This window comes from Mirounga angustirostris, unplaced genomic scaffold, assembly GCF_029215605.1.
Source record: "Mirounga angustirostris isolate CCGP_5_RB_7025 unplaced genomic scaffold, mMirAng1.0.hap1 SCAF_2, whole genome shotgun sequence".
NCBI classification, from domain to species: domain Eukaryota; kingdom Metazoa; phylum Chordata; class Mammalia; order Carnivora; family Phocidae; genus Mirounga; species Mirounga angustirostris.
In genome coordinates this window covers 126,318,530-126,342,816 of record NW_026991710.1, presented here as the reverse complement: position 1 = coordinate 126,342,816, position 24,287 = coordinate 126,318,530, and the positions used below count along the sequence as shown (strand labels likewise).

At 35.3% G+C, this 24,287-nt stretch overlaps 1 protein-coding gene across 6 annotated transcripts in view; it reads left to right on the top strand.

The window, feature by feature from the left end:
• LRBA (LPS responsive beige-like anchor protein) overlaps nucleotides 1-24,287 on the top strand; it is an 841,444-nt gene that overhangs the window by 669,151 nt on the left and 148,006 nt on the right. For all 6 annotated transcript variants that reach the window (XM_064585149.1, XM_064585150.1, XM_064585152.1 and 3 more), the window contains one exon: nucleotides 17,314-17,466. In XM_064585149.1, coding sequence (XP_064441219.1) covers nucleotides 17,314-17,466 — 153 coding nt within the window. The remainder of the gene's footprint in view (nucleotides 1-17,313; nucleotides 17,467-24,287) is intronic.

Below are 24,287 nucleotides of genomic sequence, written 5' to 3'. Positions count from 1 at the left end.
GAATATATATTGAGTATATATTCTAAAGTATACCTTGCTTGATGAATATGGTATACATTTTCTAAAATGTTTTCATGACATTTTACAAAAATGAAGTGTTGTGGGGTGCCTGGCTGGCTCAATCAGTAGAGCATGCAACTCTTGATCTCGGGGTTGTAAGTTTGAGCCCCACATTAGGTATAGAGATCACTTAAAGATAAAATCTTTAGGGGCACCTGGGTGGCTCAGTCGGCTAAGCGTCTGCCTTCAACTCAGGTCATAACCCCAGGGTCCTGGGATCAAGCCCTCCATGGAGTCCCTTATCAGCAGGGAACCCACTTCTCCCTCTCCCTTGCCGCTCCCCCTGCTTATGCTCTCTGTCTGTCAAATAAATAAATAAAATCTTTTAAAAAATCTTTAAAAAAAAACAAATATGAAGTGTTGTGAGGTAGATAGAAGATTAATTTTTTTCAGGGAAAAATAATAACGTGATACCATTTCTAATATTTAACTCTTTTTGTGCTGAAGGGGAACTGTTACTTTAATATCTTAGAAACCCTATTTCTTGCATTCTGCTAATACTCAGAGAATAACTTACTAAAAAAAGGTTATCCTAGCGAATTATTTTTTTCAGGGAAGAAAAAACTATTAAATTTTACTAAAGTAGTCTTTGAATTTTAGCATGACTTACCATTTTAGAGTTCTGGGGATCATTTGTATTTTCGGGTATCACTGCTGGTTTCATTTCAGATATGACCCTCGATGATGCTTTTCATTCTGCCTGGATAACTGTTAGAAGTGTTGATCAGCTCTTTAAGTAGGCTTACTACTGTTCTGGATGTGTGGGTGGAGCAGTTAGTTGAGCATCTGACTCTTGGTTTCAGGTCAGGTTCTAATATCATGGTTGTGAAATAGAACCCCACTTCGGGCTCCATGCTCAGCCCAGAGTTTGCTTGAGTTTCTCTCTCCCTCTCCCTTTGTCCCTCCCCCCGCGCTCTTTCTTGTTCTCTCTCTCTTTAAAATAAATAAATATTTTTTTTAAGTAGGGTTATTACTGTTTCATAGAAATATAATGCAAGCCACAATTGCCAGCCACATGTGTAATTTTAAATTTTCTTATAGTCACGTTTTAAAAAGTGAAAAGAACCATCTGAAATTAACTTTAATATCAAAATATTGTTATTTCAACATGTAACCAATATAAAATTATTAATTAGATATATTCTTCTTTCATACTGTCTTTGAGATCTGGTATGTATTTTATATTTATAATAACACATGTATATTTAGACTAGCCACATTTCAAGTGTTGAATAGCCACTTGTAGCTAATGACTACTGTATCAAGCCCTATATGCTTAGGACAATGTTCCTGATGTTGTACTTCATTTAAATATTGATAGGTAGTAGCAATAATAGGTATTCTTGAGGATTGAAATAGGATGTGCTAAAATTGGGTTGGAGAATCATCATTGTGATAAATAATATTTTAAAATCCCCAGCAGATTCTGTGTTTCAAGTCTTAATAACCCGCTTAAGGGATGCCTGGGCATCCATCTCTTGATTTTGGCTCAGGTCATGATCTCAGGATTGTGAGATCAAGCCCAAGGTCAGGCTCTGCCTTGGGCAGAGAGCCTGCTTAAGCATCTCTCTCCCTTTCCTTCTGCTCTGCGATATGTATCCCCCCCCCCCCCCATAGCTCATGTGCATCCTCTCTCTCTAAAAAACAAACAAACAAAAAAAACTCACTTAGGGGCGCCTGGGTGGCTCAGTCATTAAGCGTCTGCCTTCGGCTCAGGTCATGATCCCAGGGTCCTGGGATCGAGTCCCACATTGGGCTCCCTGCTCAGCGGGAAGCCTGCTTCTCCCTCTCCCCCTGCTTGTGTTCCTGCTCTCGCTATCTCTCTCTCTGTCAAATAAATAAATAAAATCTTAAAAAAAAAAAAAAAACCTCAAGTTTAGAAACTGAAGTGCAGAATAGATTACTGAACTATTATGACCAAATTCTGTGCAGCAAATTATGGACTCATAAAAATTGAATGAATTTCACTAGGTAATCACATCTAAATATTACATAAATATCTAAGCTTTTCTATGCAGTTCACGTCACTGATTTTTCCCCTGGCTCTGAGGCAACATACTCATTTCAGGAACCTTAGTGTCAATACATTTAATGATTACAATCGGACTTGGTCAATTTAAACTCTTTTCCTTCTCTCCTATAGAAATTATTAATAATTAAGATTGAAGATTGGAAGGAGTCATAAATATCACCTAGGTTCATTATTTCAGAATGGAGCACAATAGTATGTGGATCTAAAATGAAGATGAATGGAGAACCATACTTCTCCAGAAGCCCAAAATTTAGGACAATAATACAGTACTAAAAAACCTATGCTAAAATTTTAGTAAAATTTGAGTAAAAAGTTTGAGGGAGTCCTGAGGTAATATTTAATTTTAAACTTTTTATTTTAATTACGCACTGTCAGGCCCTGGCTGTGATACAGCACCAAATAAGACACAGTCATTGCCTTTAGTGAACTTGCTCCTTAGAAGAGATACTGACAATAAAACAGTCCCAGCAATTTGGTATAATTAAGGCTATGTGGGCTCCTAGATAGAGCCTCAGAAATGAAAAGAAGAGAGAGGAGAGGAAATCCAAGGCCTAACATTAGGGGCCATATAAGCTTTGGTAAGGAGGTTGAAATTTATCCAGGGACAATAAGGAGACATTGAAAGGGTTGAGGTACAGAGACACGAACAGATTTTGTGGTTTTAAGAGAACACTGTGGTTGGTGTTTGAATATTTATTACACTATGAGCAAGAGTGAAGCAATTAGTAAGCTGTAATTAGGGGAGAGACAGTGGAGTCTTGAACTCAGTAGTGGCAATGGTAGTAGAGAAACGTAGATGAATTTAATATGTGTTTAGAAGATAAGAACTGTTGAGATCTGGTGATTGATTGGTCTTGTAAGATGAGAGAGAAATTAAATTTGACTTGGACATGTGTGTAGAGAACACAGAACAAGTTTAGTTAGGAAATAAGTATCTAGCTCCCTGCCTTCAGGCGGAAAACTTCCTCTGACAGCTGAACTAAAATCCTCAAAAACATACTTAAGTCAGCATTTATTGATTATTTATCACATGCAATACATACTAGACAGCACTTGGAGTAAAAGAGTAAGGTAAACATAGTTCTTTATTTCACATACCTTCTGATGAGAAAGACAGGTATATATAAAACTATTTTTAATACAGCTTAGACAGTGAAAAGTGGCATAATAAGATATAAACACAATGAAATTAATTCTGACTGGGGAGGTGAAGTTGTGGGTGACTTCATAGAGTGAGACTGGACTTGTATCTTAAAGGATGCTAGAGAGTCCTAACAGACCTCCCAGATTTATGTCTCTAGCCTGTACATTATCCTGGTATCTAACTCCCTCCTCGATATCTCCCTTTGAATATATAAAATGTATCTCAAAATTAACATGTTCAAAACCAAATCATGTTCCTGATCTTTATTCCTTCAAACCTGGTCTTCTCACAGTCTTTGCCATTTTAGTAACTGGTTTCCCAGTTGAGAGTTAAAAGCCTAAGTCCTTGAATGCATGCCTCTACGCCATCTACCTCTGCCCTCCAAAATCCTATTAGCTCTTGACTTCTTTTTGTTCTGTTTGCCTCCTTGCTCACTCTGTTCTAACTGAGCAGGACCTCCATGGTATTCTTCAAATATTCCAGTATCTTCCCAGTTCAGGGCCTTTGTTTTTACTTTTCCTTTTTCCTGAAAAATTCCTTTAGATAGCTTCATTCCTTCACCCTTTTCAAGTCTTTGCTCAAATGTCACCTTCTTAGTAAGAACTTCTCTGTCCTCTCCATTTAAAATTACATCCCTTACCCCAAGCCCTTTTATCACTTCCAGTTTCATTTTTCTTCATGTTACTCGCCATCTGACATATTTATTTGCCTAGTATGTCTTATGCTGCTGGAACATTAGCTCCATAACAGCATAAATTTGACTGTTCTGCTCATTGGTCTTTTCCTAGAGATTGAAGCACTACCTGGAACATAGTGGACACTAAATTAAATATTTATTAAATTAATACTTGTGAATTCTGAGCAAGGAAAATGACATGAATGTAGTCAGAGAAAATGTTTGGAACCTTGGGGAATGTTTATTGGTCTGCTGGCTTGGTCTTATGTGCTTTGGTGTGTAGGAAACATAAAAAAGGAGAGACACTGAAAGGCAGTTGTGGTCCCATATGAAGATTCTTGGTAACATTCTAAAGATATTTGGCTTAGTTCTATAGGTCAGTTCAGCAAAATTTTTCTGCAAATAGCCAAATAATAAATATTTTTTGATTTGCAGGCCATGTGGTCTCTGTCCCAGCTACTCAGTTCTACCACTGTAGTATAAAAGCAGCCATAGATAATATGTAAACAAATGAGTGTGACTGTATTATAATAAAAGTTTATTTACAAAAACAGGTGGCAGGTCATTTTTGGCCCATGGGCTATGGTTTACAATCCCCTGCTATAGGCCATGAGGAGCCATTTAAGATTTTTGAGTGGAAGTACCATGTAATTGGCTCTACTATAAAAGAAAGAGCTTTGGCAACAGTGTGGAAAATAGATCCCACTGGGGGAAAATGATGAGATGGGAAAAAAGGATGAGAGCTGGAGGTCAGGAGAAATGTTAGGAGGCTATTACAGTTAAAGGGAAAGATGATAAGAGCTTCAACTAGTGAAGTGGTTAAGGGGATGAATTCAAGGGATGGGTTAGTTCTCTAGGATTCAGCATTTGGTTTACTATAAGGGATAGAAAGACATAAAGTTGTTCATTTTATTTATTTGTTATTCATTTGAAGTATAGTTGACATATGATATTATATTAATTTCAGGTTGCAACATAATGCTTCAACATTTTTATAATTACAGAGTGATTACCATGATAAATGTAGCTACTGTCTGTCACCATACAAAGTTATATTATTAACTATATTCCCTATGCCATACAGTACATCTCTGTGACTTACTTATTTTATAACTGGAAGTTTGTTCTTTTTTTTTTTTAAGATTTTATTTTTAAGTAATCTCTATACCCAACATAGGGCTTAAACCCACAATTCAGAGATCAAGAGTCACATGCTCCACCGACCTTCCCCAAAAGGAAGTTTGTTCCTTTTAATCACCTTCACCTATTTCACCCAGCCCCGCACTTCCCTCCCTTCTGCAACCATCAGATTTCCATTTTTTTGTTTGTTCATTTGTTTTGTTTTTAGACTTCATATTTAAGTGAAATCATATGGTATTTTTCTTTCTCGATCTGACTTATTTCACTTAGCAGAATACCATCTAGATCCGTCTGTGTTGTCACAAATGGTAAGATTTCTTTTTTTTTTTTTATGGCTAAGTAACATTCCTCCTATCTACCTACCTATCTGTATACATACATGCACACACACACACCACATTTTCTTTCTTCATTCATCTATTGGTGGACCCATAGTTTGCTTCTGTACCTTGGTTACTGTAAATAATGCTGGAGTAAACATAGGGGCGCATAGATCATTTTGAATTAGTGTTTTTGTTTTGTTCGGATAAATACCCAGAAGTGGAATTGCTGGATTGTGTTGTTGTTTCACCCTCTCCTGGCTATCTTACCTTTTTTTTTTTTTCTCATTCCCTTTTACTGCATTATCTTGCTTTCATACCCTAAACTGTTAGAGTACCTTAGGACTCAAGTTTTAGATCTCTTCTGTATCAATACCTTTTTCCTAGGTGTTTGCACCTTATCTCATGGCTTTCCCCTGAATTCTAGATTTATATATCTAGCTCCTTTTGAACTAGATAAACGTTCATAGGTATTTTATTTTTTTTAAAGATTTATATATTTATTTTAGAAAGAGGAAGCACTCACGAGCAAGTGGGGGAGGGGCAGAGGAAGAGAATCTTCAAGCAGACTGCCCACTGAGCACCAACCCCAACATGGGGCTTGATCTCACGACCCTGAGGTGAAACCAAGAGTCAGATGTTTAACTGACTGAGCCAACCAGGGGCTCCTGTTCATAGGCATTTTAAACTGAACAAGTCCAATATCAAACTCAAAGAAAAAGCCCTGCTCTTCCCTCAGTGTTTACCATGTTAATAAAAGACAGCACCAGGCCTTTAAAAAGCTTAGAATCTTTGATTCCTCCCTTTCACTCACATCCCATTGCCCATCCTCTCAACCTTCAAAATACATTCGGAATCTGACCAGTTAACACCACATCTATACTAGGGCCCTAGTCCAAGTGGCCATTATTTCTCACTTCACCTGTTCCCCATGTGGTATTTGTCTATACAACAGCCAGAATAATCTTTTTATATTGTAAGTTAGATCATATCCCTGTGCCCCAATCTCTCCAATGACAGCTCATCTAACTTAGAACAAAATTCAGGTTCATGCTTTAGCCACTGAGGTCCGATCTGGTTATCTGGCTGTCTCTCTGATTGTTTTCTTTTACTCTACTGTAGCCTCACTTGCCTTTATTGTTGTTCTTCTTCAGAAATGCCAAGTCCACTCCTGTTTTGGTGGCTTTGCATATGATAATCTCTGCCTCAACCACTTTCCCCCACATATTTGCTTTGCTCATTTCATTCTTTCATTCAGGTCTCTGCAAAAATGTCACCTCCTCAGAATGGACATGTCTGAACACCCTTTCTAAAATACCACATGTCAACCCTCATTCTGTATCCCCTTATCTTGTTTTATTTCTTTTTACATAGTGCTTGCCACTATTTGATATGATACGTACATATTAGTTTGCTTATGTCTCCATCACTAGAGCTTTATGAAGGTAGGGACTTTTTGTATTATTTACCTTGCAACCTCAGCATTTTGAGCATTGCCTTGCATTTAGTTAGAAATCAGTGAATATTGATTGAATGAATGAAAGAATAAATCGATTTTATTTTTATTAAACTTTTTTTTTTTTTAAGATTTTTATTTATTTATTTGACAGAGAGAGAGATAGCGAGAGCAGGAACACAAGCAGGGGGAGTGGGAGAGGGAGAAGCAGGCTTCCTTTGGAGCAGGGAGCCCGATGTGGGACTTGATCCCAGGACCCTGGGATCCTGACCTGAGCCAAAGGCAGACGCTTAACGACTGAGCCACCCAGGCGCCCTTTATTAAACGTTTTTTAAAAAGATTTTATTTATTTGACAGAGAGAGAGCCCACAAGCAGGGGGAGTGGCTGGCAGTGGGAGAGGGAGAAGCAGGCTTCCTGCTGAGCAAGGAACCCAATGCGGGGCTCGATCCTAGGACCCTGGGATCATAACTTGAGCTGAAGGCAGATGCTTAACGACTGAGCCACCCAGGCGCCCCAAGAATAAATAGATTTTAAAATGTCAAGTAAAGAGGAATTAGTGAAGGAGACTGGGAGACATTGAAAGGTCGTTTTTAGAGAAAGGAGAGTGCATGGCCATCACCGCCGGAAGGGAATAGCAAAACTTAGGTTGATATGTGCTCCACATGGAATGGTGTTACTAATGCTTCATATTTTAGGAAGGGCTTTTCTGTCCACAAGACAACTGATAGCTGAATGCCATCTGCCAACCAAGAGGTGAGAATAGTTTCATTTTCTGCATTTTTACAATTAAGACAGATTGAGCTGTTACTGTTACAGCTTTACAAAAGAAGTCTATGTGGACATCCTGTACGGGTCACGTCTTAGATATCCAGGTCACATCTTGGAGATTGAATTTAAAAACCTATGTTATAATTTATTGTGTATTATTAGTAATGAACATAAAATATGTATTAACTTAAAAAATGAGTAGGGCTAATACAGCATATTTCATACTTAAAATTAAGTAGAGAGACTGCAATTAAATCCTGAGATTATAAATAAGTTTTTCAGTAAGTGACTATCAGTAATATTACATGAATGAGTTTTACCTTTAAGAATGAACTCTTAGGGGGCACCTGGGTGGCTCAGTTGGTTAAGCGACTGCCTTTGGCTCAGGTCATGATCCTGGAGTCCTGGGATCGAGTCCCGCATCGGGCTCCCAGCTCAGCGGGGAGCCTGCTTCTCCCTCTGACCCTCTCCCCTCTCATGCTGTTTCTCTCTCTCTCTCTCTCAAATAAATAAATAAATAAAGTCTTTTAAAAAAAAAAGAATTAATTCTTAAAAGTTTTAAATATAGGGACATCTGGGTGGCTCAGTCTGTTAAGCATCTGCCTTTGGCTCAGGTCATGATCCCAGGGCTATGGGATCAAGTCCTGCATCGGGCTCCCTGCTCAGCGGGGAGCCTGCTTCTCCCTCTGCCTGCCGCTCCCCCTGCTTATGCTCTCTCTCTCTCTGACAAATAAATAACTAAAATCTTAAAAAGTTGTAAGTATATACATGTTTGTTAAATAATGGAGATGATCAAAATGGAGATGATAATAGAATAGTTTTACTTGTGTCTTGTGAGATTTATAAGAACATGAGTCCTTTGACTTGCCCTCTACTATCCCAGAAATCCCAGGAGTCTGTAATCTGAAGATAAGTTAGGTTCCTTTTTTCCTCTGTCAGCATCTTCTACCATAATACATTCCATTGATGCTGATGGCATCAGTGTTAGAGCCATTTATAAGAAAGTGTTTAGCTATAGCAAATAGAGCATAATTGCCAGAAATGTATTTCTTGATACATTTGTTTTTTTAAAAAAGCTTAAACTTTGATTATTCAGTAGGGGTTTTTTTTTGTTAAAATATTCTCATTATTCTTCTGTTTTCAGACATATTTTTAAATAATACAGAATTTTTTAAACGCTAAAAGAAAGTAAAATTAAAATCCCACCTTTTTCATACATCCTTTGTTCATTTCTGGCATATGTCCTCCCTTTCTTCTCTTTCTTTCTTTTGTATTTTTCCTTCAGTCTCTATTTCACACTCACATCCACATGACAGTGAGCTCAAGCTGTCTCATCTCTCTGTTAACAATGGAAAACATTCACTCTCTAACAGAACTATGTATCTGTTCATTCTTGTTTTTATATACAACTTATGCATAACTTTCAGATTTGTTCAATTAACCACATCTCTTTAACCCTTTTCTTCTTTATGTATCAATAGGTTAAATGTTGTACCTATGTACTATTTTTTTTTAACTTTTTTAAAGTTTTTATTTACAATTAGTCCACATACACTATGATACTCATTTCAGGTGTACAATCTAGTGCTTCAAAGTACTATTTTTTTTTAACATTTAACCTTGTACTCTTTTGTCCACAATGAACCATTATTTTGTTCTTTGATAAAAATTACTTGAAACATTGAATATTTTTCTTATGCTACTTATATACCAGGCAGGAAAAAAAATCTTTTAAGGCACTTAGAAAATGTTCCTGTATTCCTAAATTATAAAAATGTACACACATCAGCAGTGATTTGTTTTTTGACTGGTGATCTTATGATATTTTTGTTTAATTAAAAATGTGGACTGTTCATTAATATGTTCATAGACACTGATATTAACCATTCTCCCCCATACTCCTAGCAATATGTATGTCCACATGTATGTTTGTACAACTTGTTCCGGAAAGGGTTTAAGGTGGGCATTTTATTTATGGCGGTTACACCTTGCCTGTTGTTTGCATTATTAATGTCCATTATCTCTTCCCAAATTACAATTTCCTTTAAGATAGGGGCTGGAACAGCAAACAGCTCAGTGAAGATGTCCAGTCCAAATATAGGAGTGCAGAATGTGTTAAAAGCAGGAGAGAACTATAAAATATTCAGGGTCTTAATCATAAAGTGAGGCATGTTAAGCTGTACTGTCATTGCTAATAAAAAATAAATATATATGTTTTAAATGTGATATTGATTTAGTGGGAATTTATTAAGTCTCAAATATTTTTGTGGACATTTTATTTTTACAAGCACATTTTTTTTAAATGCCCTTAGAATTATGTTAAATATTTTTATGAATGGACATAATTCCATGAATGACCTGTTTGCTTTCAATATCAGTCAAGTTGAGTCTGTAATTTTGGATTTTTGTCAGGGGTCACATTAATACCAATAATAGTAATAATAATATCATATGTGCCTATAGAATTTTGTATTCTGAGCCTCACAACAACCCTGTGTTTCAAAATGACAATGCAGGTGAATAAGGGTCAGAAAAATTAAATTAAGGGCATGTGACCAGTAAGTTGAGTAGACAAGACTCAAACCCAATTATTCTCTCTACTGTATTAGATTGATATAGATTATCTATTATTTATTGGTTTGTAAAATTCATAAATTTTCTTTGTTTAAATGCATTTGAAATGATAGTCTTATAATATCTAAAACCACATGATATTTATTGGATCTGTCTAGAAGGATTATAGATTATTTTTCCTTCTCTAATTTTAAAAATTGCTATTATGTTTCTTTTATTAAAGGAAAAAATGGCATTTTATCTACCAAATAAAGAGAAACTAAATTTAAACATCAATTTGAAAACTTTCCTATATGCAGTCCATTTGAAGTTACTAGCTACGATTCAACTCTAATCGGTTTTTTTTTGTTTTTTTTTAAAGATTTTATTTATTTTTTGACAGAGAGAGACACAGCTAGAGAGGGAACACAAGCAGGGGGAGTGGGAGAGGGAGAAACAGGCTTCCCGCAGAGCAGGGAGCCCAATGTGGGGCTCGATCCCAGGACCCTGAGATTATGACCTGAGCCAAAGGCAGACGCTTAACGACTGAGCCACCCAGGCACCCCTCTAATCGTTTTTTTTAAAAAGGTTTTTCTCATTTTGGGGCTAACAAAATAAATATTTGAATGTCAAAATGTATCGGAACATGTTCATTATTTTTTTTCATAACATGTTGTTCATTAACTCTTTTATTCATTAATAAAGCTTATTTGGTTTTTTCTCCCTTCATAAAATATATCATCTTCCAAGTGGTGAAAAGCCAAAATTTTGTTTTCATGTCTTTTTTACTTTCAGTGTCCCCAAAGCAGTATACATTAAATTAGTTACCTTGCTATTATGTTTACATTTGCGTTGTCAGGATTCTATAATTTAGTAAGAATAGAATAAATATTTAACTCTAGCTCTAAAGTATCATCTTTTGTTTTATTTTTAGTATTGATTTTCTTGTTTCTTTGGGTTAATAAATTAATATTTTCTAGGGTTACCCAGGTATTATTGAAGTGATGGTTTTATTTGAATGGATAGGATTGGTGTCTATTAGGAGAATCATACAACCTCACTGCAGAGGCCATATCAGTGGGGATCATATCTTAATAAAGAAAACTAAAGCATATGTGTGGTCACAACCAATCCTTGTCATTATGCCATGAAAGCCTTAGGATTTGTGATCAAAGCAATGGGCTTATCCTGAACTGTGGTATAACCTCTGGTTGAACCTTTCAGATTTTTATTTTAGGAGATGATACACTACATTTTGACCATGTTACCTGCCTTTAAGAGCCATCTATGTAATTAAATGAAAGAGATTAAAATTATTGTCAGCAAGTCAGAAGAAAATGTGAATTACAAATATCTCTGTCTTCTGTCAGTGTTGTTTACTTATCATTTTCTACTGGTGTTATAAAGAATTTCTGAGCATATGTTTTTTATCCAGAGTTGACTGTTCTGTTCTGATGAATATAAAACATACTTCACATTGTAAATGTGCATTAGAAGTATTAGACATAATTTCTGACTGTGTTACTAAATATCATCTGTCAAAAGAGATAATTTTGAACTTAACTTTTGGATGTTAAGGCATGGTTCTTTTAGGAAGATACTTTTAGGATTAAGTTGGAATTCTGCAAGTATATACTTGAATGTCACTATATTCATAGTAAAATTTAGGCATTATATATACTTTTTTGTCAAATGTTATTTATATCTCAGTTGAGTTCAGTATATTTGTTTTATAATAAGAGGGTATTCAGCTCCCATCAACTGATTTATTTATGCAGACTTTCTTATAATGAAGTTGTAATATGTTTTAAGTGTATATTCTCACTTCTTTACTCAATCTAATTGTGCTTATTTGATGATGTTTTTGATACTAAGTGTAAGTTCTTAGTAATCTTTCTCTTCACTGTTAATTTGTTAGGAACATTTATCTTACTTCAAATTCATGTTCATTTTTTGGGGGGCACCTGGGTGGCTCAGGCAGTTAAGCGTCCAACTGTTGATTACTGCCCTGGTCATGATCTCAGGGTCATGAGATTGAGCCTCCTGTGGCTTAAGGGCTCTGTGCTCAGCAGTGAGTCTATTTGAGATTCTTCCTCTCCCTCTGCCCCTCCTCCTAGCCCCTACACTCTCTTGCTTTCTCTCTCTCTCTCTCAAATAAATAATCTTTTATTTTTTTTAAAGATTTTATTTATTTATTGAGAGAGAGAACACAAGCAGGGGGAAAGGCAGAGGGAGAAGCAGACTCCCCACTGGAGCAGGGAGCCTGATGTGGGGCTCGATCCCAGGACCCTGAGATCATGACCTGAGCTGAAGGCAGACGCTTAACGACTGAGCCACTCAGGTGCCCAGTAAATCTTTTAAATAAATAAATTCATGTTCATTTTTAAAATTTCCTGATGGGAAAATTTTTTTTCTTATGAAAAAAAAAGCTGAACTTCACAGCCTGACATTCAGGGCTTTCCACACTTGGATTCTACTTACATCTTCAACTTTATTTCCCACTGCATGTATATAGTCCTCTCTAAACCAATTAAATCGTTCTTCATTGATCATTAGAAGCAAGTGATATGCACATTTCAGTCTCTATATTCCCCTGTCAGGACTATTCTCGTCTTTCTTCTCTGGTTTCTTATTTTAAATGCCATTTTTCAATCATTCATTCAACAGATTTTTACTGAATACCTAATACGTGTTATACTCTGAGCCTAGGTTTTGGAGGTTTAGTGGTGAACAGGATAGGTAAAGTCCTCAATCTTATGGAGCCTTCAACTTAGAGGGAGATACAAGCAAACAGACAATTACGTACAGTTTGATGAGTGTTATGTTAGGGAAATACAGTGTATTATGCTCTTTTTCCTAAAGCTTTCTCTTTCCACCCCAACTTTTAGACATCATTTTCTCTTTTGAATTCCTAGACTGCTGTTTGTTCCTACTGACAATTACGTCCTAATAAATATATTCTTTCACTCTTAGCAGTTTAGACACTCATGTCTCTCTATCCCAGATCTTAACACAGTTTTCTGCAAAGAATAAAATCTAAATAAATACTTCTTTGTGATAATGACGTGTTCTGTTACCCTTCATAAGCCTACCTAAGGCCTAATAAAATAATAAAAGAAGAGGAACTTATTCTTTTATTTTTAAATTTTTTTAAATATTTTAACTTGTATTTTTTTTTTAAGATTTTATTTATTTGACAGAGAGAGAAAGAGAGATCACAAGTAGGCAGACAGGCATGCAGGCAGGCAGGCAGGCAGAGGGAGAGGGAGAAGCAGGCTCCCTGCCAAGCACAGAGCCCAATGTGGGGCTTGATCCCGGGACCCTGAGATCATGACCTGAGCTGAAGGCAGACGCTTAACCGACTGAGCCACCCAGGAGCCCCAACTTGTATTTTTTTTTATTGAAGTATAATTAACATCCAGTATTATTAGTTTCAAGTGTACAATATAATTCAATAATTCTATACATTAGGAAGTTTTATTAATAAAATTAGCACATTGTATTTGTATTTCTGCTCATACTGCATTCTTCCTACCGTTTTGTCTCCTTAGGTAATTATCACCAAATGCATTGGTATCTTTTTATTATTGGAGTATAAATTCATAATTATCACCTCAAGTGTATAAGAAGTGTCCCAATTTGAATTCAAATCTTTTTCATATCAGGCTAGTAGGAAATTCATTCACAGTCGTTAGAGAGTAGAGCAGGGATCTCCTTTTCCAGTCTGTGATACCTAGAAAATTGGCCCTCACATCTTAAGTCCATCTTGTTCATTGGGCATATCCTCATTGTTGAAGACACATAGCCTTTTGGAAGTAGGCAACTCTGCTTGGGTTAAGAAATATTTGCTGATTATAAAGGCCCTGGTGCCAAGGGGCATTAGTTTCCCTAAGTACACCATCATGAGACTCCCATGTTGGGCAGTTGGGCAGATTGTATGTACTGGCACTTGACTGAAGGAAGGAATAGGAGCTGAAATCCAGCATGCAGTACACTTACCAAACTGAGTTCCCTTTAGCTACGTTAGCCCAGAAGGGTTGCCTTTTTCTAATTCATACATAGGTACTGTGTGGGCAAGCCATGACCCTGATCACCATTTGCTGTCCCCTAGGAGACAGTCTTAACCTCTTCATCCTCTCTTCTTCCTCTCAGGCCCAAAGAAAGCTGATTATATAGAGATTTTGAGAAATTTGTTTCCCTAATCTTAGGAACAATCTCTTTCTTCTTGAGCTTCTATCCTTAAAAATACTAACTTTTGATACTGCTTCTTCCTGGACATCTTACATAATCTCCTCTGTTTGCTTAGACTTTGACAAAAGACAGAAAAAGATGTCTTCAAGAGGCTTCCACTCTAGACATTGCAAATGTTCTGGAACTATCTGACTACTCTTTTGAAATTGAAGGGGTGTGGTATGGGGTAAGAGGTAAAAAATAGAGAGTAAATTGATATCAGTAAATAATTGAAATATTAAGCTTTATTTTTAATTAATTTTTAAAGTTTGAAATATTTTTATAATGTCCATTGTACAAAATTTACAGGATATCTATCTTTAGAAGGAAATCACAAAATGATGGTAATTAAATGGAAATTGATGATTTACTCCTTTCCTCCCAGCATGATACCTGAAAGTTTAATATAGTGCACTAACGACTTCAAAAGTTTAAAATTGTGGGGTACCTGGGTGGCTCAGTCAGTTAAGCCTCTGCCTTTGGCTCAGGTCATATCCAGGATCGTGGGATTGAGCCCCGCATCGGGCTCCCTGCTCCACGGAGAAGCCTGCTTCTCCCTCTCCCACTCCCTCTGCTTGTGTTCCCTCTCTCGCTGTGTCTCTGTCAAATAAATAATAAATAAATAAATAAATAAATAAATAAATAAATATTCTTTAAAAATAAAAGTCTAAAATTGCTTTCTTTATATTTTTCATCAAAAATTTTTTGTTTTATGTGTATTTTTTGCTCCATTTAGTTAAATTAAGTGAATTTATCTTTAGGGTAAGCTGTCAATATTAAAGCAACAAAGTCATTTAAATTCACTCAGTGTGCCAGGAACAAACTATATTTCTGTTCGTTAAATTTAGAACTTATACAAGAATGGGGAAGAGCATTTCTGTTCTGAACAAGTATGTTTTTCTCAATTTGTTTAGCAACCTGAATAAAATGACACATGTAGAAGATAGAGACAAATACACAAAATCTTAAGAATTTTAGTGCTATACATAGGAAGGTTTGAAGACTTCATTTGTATGAAAATTGTTATGAAATGTCACATTTTTAATATACAAGGTGTGGTCCTCCCTCTTATTATAGAGTAAGATTTGGGAAAAGTAACAATCTTCTTTGTTAGCACAAGTAATATGGAGCGAAAATAATAATTAATATTATAATAATTATATAATAATTTTGGTAAAATTTCTCAGAGTTGCAATTTATTGAATGCATACTTCAAATTAACAATAGTTATAAAGTAACTTATCTTCATACTTGGGTAAATAATAATTATAGGATACTATAAAATTCTTTCTGTTTGATTAATTGTATCATATGATAAATATATATACATAATATATGTATCTTTAAGGAGAGCCAGTTACTTACTATGAAAGAGTGAAAAGTGTTTTACTTTTTAAAAAATTACTTAGAATATATGTTAAAAATTTGTATTTAAAATGTTTAGTATTATGTATACTGTATAAGTAGAACTCATGCTTATTTGGTGATGAAGGACACAGGCTTTAGAGTCAGATAAATCTTAATCTAAGCTCCAAATTTATCATAAATTAACTGCGTAACCTCAGGCAAATTACTTAACTTCTTTGAGCCTTAGTTCATTTTTAAAATGGAGGTGATACCTTGTAAAGTTCTTAAAATTAAATGTGATAAGGTTTATTAAGAGTTTATTTTGTGCCTGACTCAATAAATGTTAGTTCAAATATATCGAATATAACTTTTTGTTACATAAAATAACACATGTCGTTCGCCTTTTATAGTTAAGACCTGTATGCATCATTTTTGTAAATGAAAATCTTAATATTTTTGTGTGATCACTGTGTTATTTATGGTTAAACTTTTAAGAGGGTTCTTCCTTTTTTTAAAAAAATATGTTCAATTTAAATGTTTTTCAAGTCTAATGATCAGGTGATTGTCAGGCATTTGGAGGACAAACTCATTTCTACCCTGCTCAGTTAATTATTGTGATTGTAAACAAAGGATGTACAATTCAAAGTCAGGCAACATTTCACATGGATGTCGGAGGTGATAATAGCTTAATTCCTGCTGGATCTTTTTTCTTTGCTCTGGAGAGTTCATACTGACCTTGTCCAAAATCTGATGACCTCCCTATTTTACTCAACTGTTTGGAAAGCCAGGCCTGCCATAGCTGGCCCTGAGGGGGTATCTGAAAGACCACTGAGTCACTGACCCATGTCAAGACTGGATTTCAAGTCTGATCTACAGGACCTCTGAAATAGTTATACATGAGGTTTATTGTACACAAAAACCTAACTAGCTGCATTTTTCTGCTTATAAAATACCATATTGAAGTGTGTTTTAAATGTTCTTAGCAAAGTCATATATTTAATTTACCAAGTTCATTATTGCAGGTCATTTTCTAAAAAAGTACTTGTAAATTTTGATCTTTTATCAAAGGTAGTGTATTACAACTAAACTTGAGTGTTTTGAAATCTGAGCAAAATATATTGTTAAACCATGGCTAAATGTAATGAATATTTTCCTGGTTGATGAAGGGGCCAATGCAGTGGCATTTTAATACTTATAAAGGTTTTGGGTTTTTTTCTGGCGAAAATTCACATACCTCATAAAAAATTTAGTTTAAGCTGTTACTATTACAGCATGTAAATCTCTGTCTATATTTTGTCCAACTTCAAATAATATTCAAATGTTGGTATTTAAAAGTTTTGAGATTATGAGAATTGTCCTGAAAGGAAGCATATAACCAACCAATAAGGTGTTATTCAAATTTGGTTGGATGGGATCTGTCTACCTTAATAGTAACTTAGTATCAGAGCTATGATAGGGAGAGAAAAAAATTCCCTATGTTTATTTTGTCCTAATTCTGCACAATAGGAAATGACCATGCCCTTTTATGAATATCTAGTCAGTATTCTACAGTATATAATATGACATTGTCTTTTATTTTTATATAGGAGTTGATCCCTGAATTTTATTATCTCCCTGAGATGTTTGTCAACTTCAATAATTATAATCTTGGAGTGATGGATGATGGGACAGTAGTGTCTGATGTTGAACTTCCTCCTTGGGCCAAAACCTCAGAAGAATTTGTTCGCATAAACAGATTGGTAAGATAGTAATCATCTACTCTGTCTGTCATGAGCCTTTTTCAAAGTATCTTTCATGTGTTGGTATAATCATTAACCCTTGGTCTTCTGGACAAAACTATAGTTGGTAGCGATAACTGAAAGTGACATAATAGTTCGTAAATTTCCATATATATTTTATTAAATTTTATTGATTTGAAAAGTGTAACGGTTTCTTTTATTCTTTTATGCAGAATTTAGGTTACTTTCATATGCACATGATAATTCAGAATTAAGTGAAACTGGAATTATATGCTTTATGCAACATGAGTTTCTTGTACCAGGAAAAAAACATAATTCTGTGCTCCAGGTTAGAAGGTAATTGCACATTTTGGTAATAGAAACAAGATTCTCAAGTTATACCTTGTATCTTTTCAAGGAAATCTTCATATAATATTTAAAGCATGAAAACTTAAAAGCACAGTAATCATTGTGTTCTTCAGACTCCTCCCTAGTGAACTCTTTAAAGTCCTCTCTTATGTGCATTCTTGTATTATTTTATGAAAAAGTAATATGTCTTTTCCTTTTTTTTTGCCTTTTAAAAGTTTGGGATCTAGGCGCTTTTTTCTCAGTTTTTAAAAGTAATATCTCAGTTTTTAAAAGCAATATCTCCATATTAAAAGTGAAACGTAGGGCGCCTGGGTGGCTCAGTCGTTAAGCGTCTGCCTTCGGCTCAGGTCATGATCCCAGGGTCCTGGGATCAAGCCCCACATTGGGCTCCCTGCTCTGCGGGAAGCCTGCTTCTCCCTCTCCCACTCCCCCTGCTTGTGTTCCTGCTCTCGCTATGTCTCTCTCTATCAAATAAATAAATAAAATCTTAAAAAAAAAAAAAGTGAAATGTAGGGGTACCTGGCTGGCTCAGTCGGTAGAGCATGCAACTCTTCATCTTGGGGTTGTGATTTCAAGCCCCATGTTGGGTGTAGAGATTAGTTTAAAAAAAAAAGTGAAATCTAAATTCTATTGTGTTTTAATTTACACTTAAGGAAAATTCTTGCATTTTATATATCTAAGTGACATTTCTTACCTTTTATACCAACATTTATATTTTGATCCTGTCTTCCAGATCCTAACTGCAATCCCTTTATTGTTGAAATTTCACATTTTATGTATACTGGAAGCAATGCAGGGTGGAATGAACATAGGCCTTGTAGTTAGACCAGTTTTCCCAATCCTGGATAAATCAATTTGCTCATTATGGGACTCCAGGCAGTTTAACCTTTCTGAGCCTTTGTTTCCTCATATGTAGTCTGGAGATTATGAATATAGAATTTTAATTATGTACATAAAATACCTAGAATATTCTTTGGCTTACAGTTGGCACTTGGGAATTAGTACCTAACATTATTCTATCACAGTCCTCAGGTACATGTTTCATTTTACTTTTACCCCATGCATTTTGGACGATTACAGTTAAAATGAGGGTCTAAGACAAAGATTAGCTCTGACAGATACTGAAGGAGATGTCAAACTTAAAAGTGACAGTTGTCTATGGTTGTGTGATTCTACATGCCCCACCCAGGGATTCGTGAAAATCAATAAAAGGTACAGTTATTCCATAATTTTTTTCTTTCAGTGATTACCCTTTTAAAGTACATTTATTGAGGTATAATATATGTACCATAAAATTCACCTTTAAAAGTGTACAATTCTTTGAGTTTTAATAAATTTATACAGTTGTGTAACCATCACCACAATCCAGCTTGAGAACACATATCACTCCAGGAAGTTTCCCTGTACCTGTTTGCAGTCAGGTTCTGCTCTGGGACTTTTTGTCACAGGCAACCACTGATTCTGTCTCTATAGTTTTGCCTTTTTAAGAGATTTTATATAAATGGTATCATGCAGGATATAATCTTTATGTGCCTGGCTTCTTTCATTTAGCATGATATTTTTTAGATTAACCCATGTTGTTACATATGTATCACAACATATCATATTGTATTGCTGCATAATATTCCATTGTATAGATATAACATATTTTTGTTTATTTACCAGTTCATGGACATTTGGGATTCCCAGTTTGAGGCTATTATAAATATTTGCATATATCTTAGGGTGAACATCTGTTTTCATTTCTCTTGGATAGATTCCTAGGAATTTAATTGCTGGGTCATATAAGAAGTTGCCAAGACTTGATATTGTGAATATTATTTATTTTAGCCGCCCTAGTAGGTATCTCATTGCAATTTTAATTTGTATTTCCCTAATGACAAATGATGTTGACTACCTTTTCACAGTCTTATTTTCTACTCATATATGTTCTTTAGTAAACTATTCATATCTTTTGCCTATTTTTTTATTGGGTTTTTCTTATTATTTAATTGTAAGTGATCTTTATATATTGTTTGTAAAAGTTTTTTATCCAACATATGTTTTGCAAATAATTTTCTCCTAGTCTTGTCTTTTCATTTTTTAATGGTTTCTTCTGCATCCCAAATGAATCACCATTTCTAAAAAATGGTTTCACTATTAGGTAGATATAAAATAACACTTATGTAACATTTGAAAGGTATGAATAATCATCCTCATTCTTCAGGAATATATTTTTAAGAAAAAAATTAAATCATGTTCTGATCATTTTATTATTGGAACACTTTCTTAAATATTTAAAATTTTAAGTCTCAAGGGAACCAGCTCTCTATAATTATTACCATATTTAGTACTATAAGAGTACGAAGAGGTTTGTTAGAGAATTTAATTTGCTTTAAAAGAGTAGAAGGCAAACAAACATCTGAATAAGTTATATTAAAAGCTTTTCAATAATATTTTGACAGTTAAGGAAATTTAATTGTGTAAATTGAGGTGAGCTCCTCTCCTGATAGTACTTCCCATCTCTACTCTCGCTACCTTTATCTCAGAAGAGCACATCAATTTGGGATGGGCTTCCCAAGGGCACCATGGAAAAGCAGGTAGCAACTTACCCCATTGTTTTCAATCAGATTTCAGTTTTGCCCGCCCATGAAATTATACACAAAATAGTATTTTATAATACTAACTGCACATTTATTATAACTAACCATTAACTTTATTAAACATTTGTGCCCGTGATTCCTCTTCCTGTGAGTTTTAGGATGTCTTCGTAGTTTAGGCTCTGAATAAGCTTACATTCTTAACAGAACTGTATAAAAATGCCATTGCAAATTAAATGCAAACATAGTTTAGAGTCAAATATTTATATCTCTGATCTTTGAAATTTGTAATTAGGAAAAATACTTGATTTTACTTACATGTGTCTTTATGAAAGAATTCAATAACTCATACACTTTCAAAAATATTTAGTATACACCTGTGATGAACAAAGCTTTCCTACAGTACAGTCTGTATTGATTAATTTTGTAACTTCTTCTTCACCTTCTGTAAGTGATTAAATTATTAGTATGGTATTTTATGTATTTGTTAGCATGTTATCGCATAAGGGTTTTATCCTCCTCCTCTTTTTGGTTTACCTCTTCAAGTCCACAGATTTTATGCAATGATTGTAGCTCATGAAATGCATACTACTTTGATCTGTGACCTTTTTGTGGTGCTAATCGGGTTCCTGATATCATTATACCTTACTCATTAATCATATTTCCTGCAGCCCGTCAGGCAGCCAGACAGCACAAGTCCCTGTTTTCAGCCCTCTGTTGGCAGGTTTCTGCTTTTCTAGATTATTACAGACGATACTTTGGCTTCTCATAGCCAGAGCCACATCAAGCTGTGTGTTACAATTAAAGTCAGATGGTCCTCAGGTTGAACAGGGATATAGTGTTGCAGCTGTCTCTCTTCCTGGAACAAACCAGCACCAAGAACAGATGATCTATAGGACAGTGAATAATAACAGATTGTACAGTACTCTGCTGGTAGCAGGGGATCACAGAATTAATTAACTGACATACTCATTTTAAGATACCCAGCACGTCTTTTTTATGTATTTCGTTGCCCAAATATTAATTCAAGTGGATAGGATATTTTTAGGAGCATGATTTTGATGGTCGACCACTAATGCCACATTTTCTATTTTTGTTAGAGGACCGTTAAGTACTATCTTACCTAACCATATTAATCCTCAGAGCTTTCTATAAGTAATGAAGATCTTATTTTCAATTTGATTGCCAATTGGCAAATTGGCTAAAGTGTAGGATTTATATACAGAAGACAATATCTTATGTATTTTAGAAGGAAAACCCACCTAGCTCTGATTAGTCTTTCAGGTAAATAAATTATATTTTCTTTGTTCTGAACACTTGGAATCAGGGTAAAACCAAAGAAGTCTTAACTACCTCCCAGAGATTGGTCTGTGTTACTTAATATTACCTGAACCAGAAAAAAAGGTTTTTTTTATTCCAAATACTGCTTCAGAAATATAAATGAGAAACAGCTTTCATACTTTAAAATAGTATAACATTGTATGAGTTCAGACTGCTCATCAGTTATCTTTTACAATATAATGTTGATGTTATGGACCTACATTATATTGCCTCTTAGAACCCTCGAGTTTTAAGTTGAAATAAGAGACATAGAAACCCATACTTTGAACAGTAAGGATAGGTATATTTATAAAAGTTGAAATGGAACATTTAGTTTAGCTGAAGGATGTATAACTTATTCAAATTATAATAAATTCATTTATTTAAAGGCATTTACTGAGTGCCTATGTACCAGCAATGTTAGACTCAGTGAACAAGACAAACAATATCTCTACTCTTTGGAGGTTATTTCATTTTTGATGACCTAGGTTTTTGAAGTAGAAGGCTTCTTAAGGCTGAGAGGTGGCATGAATCTAATAAGGAAGGCTTCTATTGATGGATTGTCCTGAGATGTTACCAGTTAGAATCACATTTGCTTTTTTTGCTATTGGACAGTTTTTCTTTTTATTGTTCAATTGTAGAAGTTTTAAATATTCTGAATAAAAATCCTTTATCAGGCATATGCATTGTGAATATTATTTCCCAGTTTGTGGATTGCCTTTTCACTTTCTTTTTTCTTAATTTATATATATATTTTTAACATATAATGTATTATTTGTTTCAGGGGTACAGGTCTGTGATTCATCAGTCTTACACAATTCACAGTGCTCACCCTAGCACATACCCTCCCCAATGTCCATCACCCAGCCACCCTATCCTTCCCACCCGCCTCCACTCCAGCAACCCTCAGTTTGTTTCCTGAGATTAAGAGTCTCTTATGGTTTGTCTCCCTCTCTGGTTTCATCTTGTTTCATTTTTCCCTCCGTTCCCCTATGATCCTCTGTCTTGTTTCTCAAATTCCTCATATCAGTAGGATCATGCGATGATTGTCTTTCTCTGATTGACTTATTTTGCTTAGCATAATACCTTCTAGTTCCATCCACATCGTTGCAAATGGCAAGATTTCATTTTTTGATGGCTGCATAATATTCCACTGTATATATATACACCACATCTTCTTTGTCCATTCATCTGTTGATGGACATCTAGGCTCTTTCCATAGTTTGGCTATTGTGGACATTGCTGCTATAAACATCAGGGTGCACATGGCCCTTTGGATCACTACATTTGTATCTTTGGGGTAAATACCCAGTAATGCAATTGCTGGGTCATAGGGTAGCTCTATTTTCAGCTTTTTGAAGAATCTCCACACTGTTTTCCAGAGTGCCTGCACCAGCTTGCATTCCCTCCCACAGTGTAGGAGGGTTCCCCTTTCTCCGCATCCCCACCAACATCTGTCATTTCCTGACTTGTTAATTTTAGCCATTCTGACTGGTGTGAGGTGGCATCTCATTGAGGTTTTGATTTGGATTTTCCTGATGCTGAGTAATGTTGAGCACTTTTTCATGTGTCTGTTGGCCATTTGGATGTCTTCTTTTCAGAAATGTCTGTCCATGTCTTCTGCCCATCTCTTGATTGGATTCTTTGTTCTTTGGGTGTTGAATTTGGTAAGTTTTTTATAGATTTTGGATACTAGCCCTTTATCCAGTATGTCATTTGCAAATATCTTCTCCCATTCTGTCGGTTGTCTTTTGGTTTTGTTGACTGTTTCCTTTGCTGTGCAAAAGCTTTTTATCTTGATGAAGTCCCAATAGTTCATTTTTGCCCTTGCTTCCCTTGCCTTTGGCAATGTTTCTAGGAAGAAGTTGCTGTGATTGAGGTCGAAGAGGTTGCTGCCTGTGTTCTCCTCAAGGATTTTGATGGATTCCTATCTCACATTGAGGTCTTTCATCCATTTTGAGTCTGTTTTTGTGTGTGGTGTAAGGAAATGGTCCGATTTCATTCTTCTGCATGTGGCTGTCCAATTTTCCCAACACCATTTGTTGAAGAGACTGTCTTTTTTCCATTGGACATTCTTTCCTGCTTTATCGAAGATTAGTTGACCATAGAGTGGAGGGTCCATTTCTGAGCTCTCTGTTCTGTTCCATTGATCTATGTGTCTGTTTTTCTGCCAGTACCATGCTGTCTTGATGATGACAGCTTTGTAATAGAGCTTGAAGTCCGGAATTGTGATGCTGCCAGCTTTGCTTTTCTTTTTCAACATTCCTCTGGCTATGCGGGGTCTTTTCTGGTTCCATACAAATTTTAGGATTATTTATTCCATTTCTTTGAAAAAAGTTGGTGGTATTTTGATAGGGATTGCATTAAATGTATAGATTGCTCTAGGTAGCATTGACATCTTCATAATATTTGTTCTTCCAATCCATGAGCATGGAACGTTTTTCCATTTCTTTGTGTCTTCCTCAATTCCTTTCATGAGTATTCTATGGTTTTCTGAATACAGATCCTTTGCCTCTTTGGTTAGATTTATTCCTAGGTATCTTATGGCTTTGGGTGCAATTGTAAATGGGATTG